This window comes from Atta cephalotes, assembly GCF_000143395.1.
Source record: "Atta cephalotes unplaced genomic scaffold scaffold00013, whole genome shotgun sequence".
In the NCBI taxonomy this organism is placed as follows: domain Eukaryota; kingdom Metazoa; phylum Arthropoda; class Insecta; order Hymenoptera; family Formicidae; genus Atta; species Atta cephalotes.
In genome coordinates, this window is record NW_012130077.1 from 3,320,767 (window position 1) to 3,332,897 (window position 12,131).

General features: G+C 30.4%; 2 protein-coding genes across 2 annotated transcripts in view; one reads left to right on the forward strand and one right to left on the reverse strand.

The window, feature by feature from the left end:
• Window positions 1-5,980, forward strand: part of LOC105617523 — a 7,441-nt gene extending 1,461 nt beyond the window's left edge. Inside the window, exons 4-10 of the mRNA XM_012199077.1 lie at window positions 2,516-2,594; window positions 3,936-3,987; window positions 4,234-4,345; window positions 4,447-4,534; window positions 4,618-5,489; window positions 5,553-5,753; window positions 5,846-5,980. Coding sequence (XP_012054467.1) covers window positions 2,516-2,594; window positions 3,936-3,987; window positions 4,234-4,345; window positions 4,447-4,534; window positions 4,618-5,489; window positions 5,553-5,753; window positions 5,846-5,980 — 1,539 coding nt within the window. The remainder of the gene's footprint in view (window positions 1-2,515; window positions 2,595-3,935; window positions 3,988-4,233; window positions 4,346-4,446; window positions 4,535-4,617; window positions 5,490-5,552; window positions 5,754-5,845) is intronic.
• A 651-nt stretch (window positions 5,981-6,631) lies between these two features.
• Window positions 6,632-8,117, reverse strand: LOC105617524 (tctex1 domain-containing protein 2-like). The gene is made up of 4 exons (XM_012199079.1): window positions 7,951-8,117; window positions 7,641-7,774; window positions 7,404-7,537; window positions 6,632-7,292 (listed from the first exon to the last, which is right to left on the reverse strand). The coding sequence occupies exons 1-4, from the start codon at window positions 8,115-8,117 to the stop codon at window positions 7,245-7,247; spliced, it is 483 nt and encodes a 160-aa protein (XP_012054469.1). The 3' UTR covers window positions 6,632-7,244.
• Window positions 8,118-12,131: the final 4,014 nt, after the last annotated feature.

The following is a 12,131-nucleotide window of genomic DNA, read 5'->3' on the forward strand; positions in this document are numbered from 1 at the left end:
TTTAAGTTTAAAGTTTTAAGTTTAAGTTTTAACGTTTAAGTTAACTTTACGTTAAGTTTAAGTTAAAGTTAACGTTACGTTACGTCGTATCTCTCTCTCTCTCTCTCTCTCTCTCTCTCTCTCTCTCTCTCTCTCTCTCTCTCTCTCTCTCTTCTGAAAAATTATGATTTAATAGGATTTTCATTTTTACTAATTATCATTTAATATCACTTTACGAAAATAAACATACATTGTAATTAAAGATTACAAAACATATGAAAAATAAAAGTCGGTCTAAAGTGTGAGTTATAGTTTTCTCATTATTGCTCGAGATACAAAGAATGAATATTAGCCCGGGGATAAAATCTAGGAATAGGAAAGAACACGGTAATCTCGAACACGCATCGGATGAAATCACATTGATGTCGACGGTGCTGGTTCTTAAATGAAAAAAGAAAATGAAAAAAAGAATGCGTTGCGTGATTAATGCATGCAAGAAACTAGTTTCGCATACCGTCATGCGCCCTTGCCGAGATCGTTGTGCTGTTGAACAGAAAACGACTATTTCGATTATCTGACGTTAATTAAGTGAAGCTATTTAATATTATAAAATTCTCGGAACAACTTGTTCGTAATAACCAAGTAAAAAGTAAAAATTCGGAGACATAAATTATTTTACATTATTTAATCAATATATAATTTTCTCAAGATTGTCAAGTTAAAAATTGTAACATTTAAATATGTATAATCGATCTAAAGATTTATTTATTTATTTTTTAATAATCTCGAATAGAATATAAAATTATATTATTTTTAACGCCAATATACTCACTTTGCTACTTAAAAATTAAATAAAGTCTCTTTAGAAACAAATATAAGTATATAATTAATATTGTTTACTGTGTAAAAAAACGTAGATTGATAGAAAATCGATTAGTATCAGTAAATCATTCTACATATCCATTTATCAGCGACATTAATCAACGACATTATTATTAACAGTGGATTTGCAACACTCGCTGTATTATATAAATCAGTCGAAATAGATTGTTAGACGCAAAGTATGAAATCACCTCTACGTTATAACATTCACTGAGCTTTATGCGTCCCGCTGGACGCTACGGCTCCAATTATACACCACGCAGATTGCATCGTTCATGTATTTGCCCCCGGGTTGCAAATGCCGATATATCTAGCGCGAACATTCAATGTTACCTCTCATTATATTAGACACACCATAAGGAATAAGGAGATGATTTTTATATTTGAAACTGCGTCTCTCTCTCGCCATATTCCCGAGAATCGACTTACTATTAAAACAAAAATTCGTGGGTCGTCTAATTGTACTATAATAATTGCTCGCGCAACTGTCTAATTTGAAAGCAAATTATGATCGCTTGATAACTGTAATTATGCCACTCCCTCGCTTTCGCATTTAGCCATTGACCTTTAGTCTTCATACAAAGTTTCGAGGAGTGTTTTAATAAATTAAAAGAATAATGTTAATCTTAAACAGCAAAATGTTGATACAAATTTCATCAGATTTTTTTCTTATAATTGATATAAAAATTATGATCTTCTTTAGTATATTAATTTTCTAATATATGCGTATATACGAAATACGAATCTTTTAGGATATCAATAAAGATTATAATTTAAATTTTAAATGCATGGTGGTGTGACCCTTCACTTCATAAAATACTTGTAAACATCAAAATATTCTTCATGCATTCCTGATCCGGTCTTTTAATCGAGTAAGAGAGAAAATGGAGAAATGCGTTAAAACGTTCTGCTCAGTAATGGTGTTCCGGACAACTACGTAATTGTAGTAATAATATTACCATTTTACGCGATATATTGAACATTAGAGCATCACGGTGAGGCACAAAATCAGTCTTGCGTATAACGGGGACCCTGAGGTAGGTAATTGCAGCGTTCGCTCGTCGTATGGCTTGTAATCCGATGTTCAATGAAAATAAATTGGTTTGCTCTTACACTCCTTCATATCAACCGGATATCTTCAAACTAATGGGCTTGAAGATCTTTAAGCGATGTTGTCTACCGTCGTCAGGAACGAAAGAATGTAACGAAATAATAATGTATAAAATTCACACGTCTTATTTACATATTCTGACAGTTTGCGAAATTATATGTTAAAGTTTCATCGTACACAAAATAGCGCATGTGTATATATACAAAAATAAAAATATAAAATTATAATTTATTCAAGAGTTAAAAGTAATTTATTTTATACGTACTCTATTAACTTTATTGCATAGCTGTATGTTTGGAATTGAGATAAGCATTGGCCGTGATTCGCCCCACGGAATTTAAGTGTTGTTACCGATCCGCCCATGCTTTACACGTGGGACAGTAATCAAAGTCTTATAAGGAGAGTCCGGCGTTGACATTGCCCACGCATCGCACTAATTTGTTACGATCGCATCGTTGCTATAAAAACGGATGACCTGAATGCTTATGCATATTTATGCGAGATTCCGTATTCATGACATCCATCTTCTTCTTGCGTTTGCAGGTTCAACCCGGTCAAACCAAAACAGTAGCCTACAAGCAAGTATCATATCACTATAACAAGGATTTGGACGGGAAATCAGGTGGGAAAAATTTATTAAATTATATATATATATATATATATATATATATATATATATATATATATACAATGAGTAACAAATAATATACATATATTAGAGTTATATAACATTATTACATATTGTGCTGTACGTAACTGGAAAGCATTCTCCGTAGAGTTTAGCGTACTGTCACTGCAGCAAAACGGATTTCTATTGAATTAACTGAGACAAGTAATACCGCGGAGTCGTGGTGAATAGTACGCGAATGTGAAACGATCAAGGAAGGTAGGAGAGCCGGTTGCTCGTATCACGCCTTTTAAGGCAAGCAATGGCCTTGCAGGTTTACGGTTAATTGATAATGAAAAAATCGAGCGAATCAAATTTGAACCTTATTCGTATCTTTCGACGCGATTCTAGTTATACTATGCGAAGAATATTGCAATAAAGTGAGATCTTGTCATTCATATAAGTTATTGTTGCTTCTAAAAGAAAGCATCCCATGACTGAAGTTTCGAAGTCGCGTTGCCGATTTTCGTAAATTTTAATAAAAATATTCTCAAATATACATGTGTAGAAGGATTTTTAACGCAAATGAAAAATTTGATAAAAATAATATTGAAATAATGGATTAATGTTTAAATTAGATAATAGATAGTAAAATTAGGAAATTCGCGAATTTGATATTTTTATTGCGCTAAAAGATTGTCCATCGTCTTGTGCTTTTCGTGCAAAGTACTGATATTACATTTCTTCAACATTATTAAATTTTATTTGCACTAAAAATCTTTTTAAATATATTCGTTTGAGACATTTTCGGGCATTTTCAAATATAAAAATCGGTAAAAAAAATCTTTTCAAAACTTCATTTATCTTTACTGTAAAGAAGCATGTTGAGAACAAAAAGATCTTCCGTATATCTCTGTATTTGGCAGAGACGGTACGGTCGTAGCTCATATATGTTCTTTGCGGTCACGCATAACATACAAGCGTAGCCATATTAGGACCTCTTATGGCAGAAGGCTGACCCGATTTTTTCATGTCTCCGCTCTTCTGAAAGAATGAAAGGTAAGAGAAAAAGACCGTGGGGGAGGTAGAAAATATGTAGACACAAATTACTATAGTGGAAGGATGAGGACAACAGTCGGTGAGAATCCATTACTGGTGTAGTTAACAGTATAACTCTTATAAGATCAAATGAATCAAAACAATTACAATGTAAATTACGTCTCAACTTATTAGCACTTTGTTATTTCAATCATTTTATAAATTGACATTGATTTAGAATTTTATTGCGCTGTTCTTCTAAATTTATTATCGCGTTTTTGACAATCACAATGATAACTCGATGATTTATTGTTCCAGATTCATGGGGCATATCAGAAAGCAAACAGCCTCTCACTAGCGCGCCCTTGATGTGAGTACATAGTTCTGTCATAAGTTCCAAAATACTTTTGTTTTCTGAATAGATGCCAAGAAATTAAGTCACGTAACATATACTTTCCGTTAACTCGTTACAGTAGAAATAAACTCATATTTCTCAATTGTCTGTAATTTATATATGAAAAAAGAAATTTATTACGGATGATGCAAATTATTTCGTCTACAACTATATTTATATCTATTAAGAGTTCGAAATATTAAATGTAAAACATTAATATAGGGACGACATCCATGAAAGAACATATGAAGAGAGTAAAACTGCAGTGAGTCCATATACATCATATCAAAGTCCAGAATCGATTATTAAAAAATCAATGGTCAACAGAGAATTGGTGAATAAAATTATATTGTTACAACTGTTTTCAGACATTGATGTTTTTAAGTAACATTAAGTGAAATGAACAATTAATATTAATAATCATATTTATATCAGGTCTATGGCGATAGTTCAACATCTCCTTCGAAACAGACTTCCCCTCTGCCAGGAACTCAGAGAGACGTCAAGATCATTCACGAAAGCAGTATGTAATTTATGTAAATTATTAAAGAATTTTAACTATTTTCTAAATTTTGTCAATAAATGATCTTTCATTTGCCTTAGAAGATTATCAAACTGAACCACGATCAACTCAAAGTACACAAGAATACAAAACCATCGAGTATGGAGTCCCAAGTCCATCGATACCAATCAATCTGGCACCCGGTCCAAACACAAAGGTAACCACTACTATTAAAACGTACACCTACGAACTACCGGGAGCACCGGAGACGTATTTACCAGGTAGCAGTGTACCAGGGAGTGTCGTGCTGCCCGGTGATCAAACGATCACTTATACTCTACCAAGAACCACCACCACAGACAAGACAGTCACCTATCAGACCATGACGGAGAATGTGCCAGGACATCCTGGTTCACCGATCAGATACTCACCGACTGATATTACTGAGAAGTCTAAAACTATACACAAGGAGTCGAAGTTTTATCGCGAGGAACAGCCTTCCTATGCTCGCAATGCTCCACCGACGAACATGGAAACCAAGACTACCGTAACCGAAAAATATTATCACGTTGACGGTTATCCTAATGGCCATGGACCGAATGATCGCCCAGATTATTCTGGGAGTACGTATCAGAATCAACCGCCTATCGTAAGCGAACATACTAGAAGCATTAATCGGTTCGAAGAATACAGATCCGGCAGATCACCGTCTAGTGGACATTATCCCGACAAACCAGATATTCCGACCAAAACGAGTTATTATCCACACCAGGATACACAGTCCGGTACAACGATTTATAAATTTTCGAATACTGTGACAACAGTACCGCCAAACAAGAATGCCGATGATCACGAAGTCCTCCTGCCGAAACCGTTTCCAACTGGTACTCAAGTGTATCCTGCTAAGCCAATTACTAATGGCGAAGGACCACCGACCAAACTGGAGGATCTCATGGCTTCGTTCTCTGATTCTGAGGTAATTTATACTATATTATTTGTACGATGATGATCTTATGTATGTGTTATTTCGTTTGTTCAGCGAGAAGTATTGGAAGATATAGAGAGACAAGAGCGTCGAAGCAAAAAGGAATCATCTACTACAAAGAAAGAAGTTGATTTTGTCCCACATACACCACCAACAGTTAAAAGTAAGAATGTTGCTGGGCCACCAGTCTATTATCCTCCTGGTTCGGCTGAATTCACCAAGAAAGAAGAAAGCGCAGCTATGTCACAATCTAGCGTAAGATTCTATAACTTTATATGACAAATATTTAATGTATATAAAATAATCTTTACGATATCTTATCAATCCTTCTATTCATTATTTTTCAGGGAGGATGGCAAAAAGCCAACGAAAAATACGAATACGAAGCTTCTAGCAAAAGTAAAAGCAAAAGCAGCAAAGGAGGTGCTGTTGTTCCAGTTTGTCTTCCGTTATGCTGCGCGTTGCCATGCGTCATTATGTAACTTATTATTGTATTAACAAATTAATGAAACACACAGTATACATTTTGTTATCATAATACAATCAAAAGAAATTAGAGAAGAAACTAATGCAAAAATGTGTAGTTTTAGAGCAGTTTTATAAATTTCATAATATTTCCTTGCCAATATAAGATTCGTTCATTTGAATTATATACATTATGCTTTTTCTATTTCTCTATCTCTTTAAGTCATATATTTATTTCACTTTAAATATTTATGGTAAATATGATTTAAAAAAGCAATTCTACGTATGTGTTAATATTTAATAAATGATAGAGATTATATAATAAGCAAGTAATCAAAACAAATCATGTTCTTACATGAAAGTGAATGTTAACGAAGTAACGCTTTATCAACATATTTATAAATATAGCAGGAATATTTTGGGAAGCTTATTTATTTTATTTTTATTATTACAAGTATTATTTGTTTCAATGGTATATTATCAAATATTTTTAAATGTACTGCAATATAACATTTACTATAACGGAATGCATAATACAAAATGTTATATCTAGTGCTTTCTATACATTTCTCAAATTTATTATTTTGATATATAAATAAATATAAATATATATAATATCACAAAATAAATAATAAAATTAATTAAAAGCACATAACAAAACATTTCATTAAATTGAAATTTTTATTGGTACGTAAATATATTTCTGTTTCTATTTACATTAACTATTCCAATGTACATGCAAAAAATGTAAATTATAACATTAATTAAATATCTAAATTAAACTGTAAAATATTCTTATTTTTCAAATAGTAAAATTCTTTCTAACTGACAAACACATGATGTTTATAAAAGTCATTTTGTATGCAAAATACATTAAACTTTAAATTATTTCAGAAATTACTTTAAAAACTGACTTGCTGAAAGATAAAGTGATAAATCATGACAAATGTTGTAACAAGTAGGATAAATAAATTTTAATTATACTGTACTACCGTGAATTATGGTGCTATAATAATTTTAATATGTAAAAAAGAATCATGTGAAATAGAAAATATTACTGCAAACAATCATGCACATAATATTGTATATGGATTTAAATATTATTTGTAATTATATGTAAAAATTGTGTCATACCATGACATATAACATTGCATTGTATATGTATCAATGTGGTAATAATAAGTTGTACTTTAATAAATTTACTGAAAAGTTTCTTAACAATAATTTTCCATTCATGGGATTCGTCCATTATACATTTTATACTTCCAGAAATTAAATCTTTTAATAAAAATAAACTGCATATACTACAGCCACACAAAATATAGTATCCTAAAAAACAACATGTAATTAAGTAAAATAAGAACATAAAAATAAAATATTTGAACATTGTATGAACAATAAATTGAATTAAAAATTTAATGACAACAAGTTTATCCTTACATTAATAAAACTGTCATAGGCATATGTATCAGCTTCTGCATCCCAAATACATCTTGTACCTATTTTTACACCAGCACCATGTTGTTGTCCCAAAATTACATTGACGATATATTTATACCTCTTAAACTGTAAGTCTGTAAATATATAAAAAAGGCTGTACAAGCAAATACTTATATACTTTAAAAGTAATAATTAATATGAATTTGAATTGTATACATATAAAAAGATACGTATTACCTTTAATTTTTCTTTCAATAATATCCGCTATATCTTTGGTCCATTGGACAGCTGCCTGAGCGTCATATGATTTCGTAGCGAGTTGCTCAAACAGTACATCATGTATTATTTCTTTTGCACTCAGAGGTTTAAACCTATGTGTGTTAAAAGTATTTAAATTTTAATTATACCTCTTATAACTAAATTAAAAAAATATTAGCCACATCAATTGTGCCATTAGTTTCACACACTAATTAATAAAACGATCTTTTTATGACTCTTTAAAAATTTAAATATAGGTTATATCATGAATGTAAGCTAAACTATGTACTTTTCGTGAAGATGTGGCCGAATTTGATAATAAAGCGGTTGTTGAACTGTTTCTTCAACATCATCTAGAACTTCCAAATTCACATTTTTCTTTTCTTCCTCTTCCTGTGTCTCTTCCACTGCTTCTTGCACCGGGTTATGTCTCACAGAATTTTGCATTCGCTTCATCTCTGTTATTTTTATTATGGATAATTTATCAATTTCTTGTTAGATCCTATTAATTGTGAGCATATTCGAAGTTGTTTATCTACAATAGCAACCAATATCAATTATCGCCAATCGGTATCCCGGCATGTTCAACAACTATGATGGAACATAATGCAGCCAGTTCATGGAACGTGGATCCCCCCGGAGCACATCACGAATTCCTTCCGTGAACAAAATCAAACCTTAAGTCGTCTTGTAATAATGATTATTAATTTGCTGGATCCAAGTATCCAACAGTAATAAATTACATTGCTGCTTAGCAATTGTACAGTTGTTTTATATTTTAAACTCTCTCGCGCAATCAATAAAGATGAATCAGCTGCTCTAACATGCTATAGATTTTGCTATAGTATATACAGAGAGAAACCTGAGAGAGGACATAAGGATCTTTTTCCTGTAACTGCAAAATATCCCCGCATATTACTGCCATCTGAAGAAATAGATGCAAACTACACAACAATATCCATTTTTTTCGGTGCTTCTGATGATAAATCGCTTGAAATCTCTATTAATTTGATAGATTTATTTCAGCGATTTACTTTCAAGAGTACCTGATTTATTTCCGTAAGAAACATATACAATTTGTTATAAATATACAATTTTACATATACTTTCTAAAGAATGTACATAATACAAAATATACATAAAAATCATTTAATAATGTTTATATGCTTGTAAAAATGATGAAAATTAATCCAGAACACGAATGATTCAACGTGTATATAGTAATAGGATATCCAAAATTGAAGTAGTGTATACTAAGGGTTAAATAAAGTTATTTAAAGTATATATTTTAAATAAAAAAATAAAAATAAAAGAATTATTTAATATTTATTATTTTAAATAACTACACTTCTGACTTATTTAGTATTTTAAATAAGTTTCCCGAATCTATTTTATATTTTTTATTTTAAATAAAAAGTATCAGTTTTTTTACAAATTTCTATGATTTGACATTTTAAATAAGTTTCTGAAACTTATTTTATATTTTTTTATTTTAAATAAATTGTAACAGTTTTACTGAGATGGTTGACATTATAAATTTAAAGAATTTAAAGTAAATTTAAAGAATTTTTAAAAAAACAGAATAATTTACAGCAATAGTAGCATCGTAAATTAATTTTTTAGCTGAAAAATTAAATAATGATTAACAAGATATTTAATACTTTTAACCAAAGCTGTATTGAGTACAAATTGTTTCGCAATACATATTAAAAAAATTTGCATGTATCTTTATATAAAGGATGTATAAAATATTATCAACCTTAGTTTAAATATGAATTATTAAGAATATAATGAAAATTGAGATATATCAAAAATATCTCACACACGCGAATTACGCGATAATTATCAATTACGTTTAAAAGAACTAGTCGGAGATACCACAAAGTAAAGCGCGAAAATACTCATTTGTCAAAATTGTGTAAAATACGAATAATTGAATAAATCGTGAATATTTTTTTCAAACGCAATAGTTGGATTAAACTGTGTATCCAAACGGCGTGCGACGAAGCGCGGGGGAGCGTCAAGTGTGCCGCGCTACGTGGTTGACTACGTCATCACTTTGGCATTCGTTCGGTGACCTCGGAAGGAGACAGACGTCGTATGAATCGCTCTGCGTGTCGCTTTAGTTAATGAAAATTAGATATCGACGATCGCAAATTACGTAAGGTTGCCTAAAACTAGGAGTACTAAGGGTTAATAGATTTTGTTTTATTTTCTTAAATTCATTACGCACATACACAGCTCATGAATATTTTAGATATTTCATCGGTTCTCACATGTACGGTATAAAAATGAGATTCTTAGAGAGAATGTTAGATATTTTAAATTGTGGCTTTTTATCACTTTAAATCGTATATATAATTCTGTCACTTTCGTATTACTCCGCATTCTTTTGATATGGGAAAAGTAACAGATAAATTATATTTAAATTACATATCTCTAAATGTGCATGCTATTTATACGTATTATTCTATTTAGTCAAAGTTGTTTCATAATTTAAAATAAATTTTTGCATTTGTCTTTATTTAAAGGATGTACATATTATTAACATATTATTAATCTTTAATTAATTGTAAATCACAAAAAAAGATTATTAAAAATTGAAATATAATGTTGGGATCTCAAAAACACTTCACGTGAGCAATTAAGAAAAATCATGCTAGTAAAAATCTTTTTTTACTTCTTGCCTTTTGTCAGCACATTATAATTGATACGAAATATTTAAAATTATAAAATGAACATCAAATATATTCCTCGATGTATTAAATATAATGATGAATTATGATATCACATTAAACGACTCGCGTCTAAAACTAGATATAAGAAATTGTTTCATTAATCGGAAAATATAAAAAATGTAAAGAATATATTATTTTATTTATTCGTAATATTATTTCGACAGTTAGACGGTTGACGCGCGACCTTGGGATGGGGATGGCACGGGGTAGCACGGAGTGACGCGTCATATTTATGGCGTAGTCATTGAAATAATTTCCTTATCGAGATTCGTACAAACAGGTAGTCGTGTCGCGTGTGACTCTTTTTCACATTATTTTTTTGAAATTTTATCGCGAAGAATGTCAAATATAATACGAAACGTTGTACTTTATAATTAATCATACTTGATACTAGTAATCGTATTATGTGAATATTCATAAAATACAACATATTATGTCTAGCATTTTCTGTGATTATTATATGTTTCAAAAAGAAATGTGAAGAAGAGCGGCACGCGACATGCGTACTTGTCTGTACGAACGATATTACACGAGTAATAAAAAAGCAATGTTAATATGAATACTCTCAAATAATGCAATTCCTGTTTTCATAATTAATATAACTTAATAATTTAATTAATTTTTTGTTTTTGTGCATCTTTCGTTATACGATCTGTTTAAAAATTAAACGTAATTTTGGAACTATTTATCGATAATAAAAGAAACATTTCTCTTTTTTATTAATCTCTAGCCTATTTCATTGATTCTAATCATATCTTACAGACATCATCTATATAAATAAAAGATTCAACTCTTTTATCTGCTCTGAATTTATTTCGCAATGATAACGAATTGCAAACGTGTTTGATATTCGTTTCTAAAAATTAACTGATTGCATAGTAATTGCATAGTAATATAGATAATAGTTATATATTACATTTTTCAGATTCTTCCCTCTCACGAGTACGACCTTGACGTGGTGGCTCAGTACTCAAAAGATATTTACACGAAACAAACGGTTTTTCTCAAGTATCTAAAAATTTTTGGATATATCTGAATCTAAATAAATTTTTAGATATTGAGTAAAATCGTTCTCTTCGTGTAAAAATCCAACGGGGAAGCTAACGTATCCTCGTCGCCGATTTATTTGAAAATGAACGAACCGTAGCCGGTTCGTCGCGTCGCGCGTTTTACTTCGGGAGTGCCGTTCAAGTTATCAGATTCAAGTTATAATCCGCGCGCGATTATAATATATTATTCGCGAGTTTTATGCAAGTGTCCTGCAAGTGTGCGAGAGGATGTCAATCCAATTCTGAGGAGGAAGTCTGGGAGAGACATCGCGCACCAATGGAGTAACCTTGCGGTAAGTATAATTTTTTACTTGTGTAAAATTAACCTTTTTTTGCTTATTTTTAAATCATTTTATTTGACAATAATTTAAAAATAATTATTTTTTAAATTATTGTTAAATAAAATGATTTAAATAATTATATATATTCTATAAAATAATTACATATTTTCTAAAGTAATTATATATATTCTCTAAAGATCTTAGCAAAAATAATTGTTTAAAATTTTAAAATAATTTTTAAGTAACTCTTCTTTTATCTAATTTAAATAATCATGTCATCTCTCAAGTTTCTCTCTGGTATATATATATATATATATATATATATATATATATATGTGTGTGTGTGTATGTATACTATACTAGTTAGGTAGGAACGGAACGGACGTAGTTTCTTTTATTTTT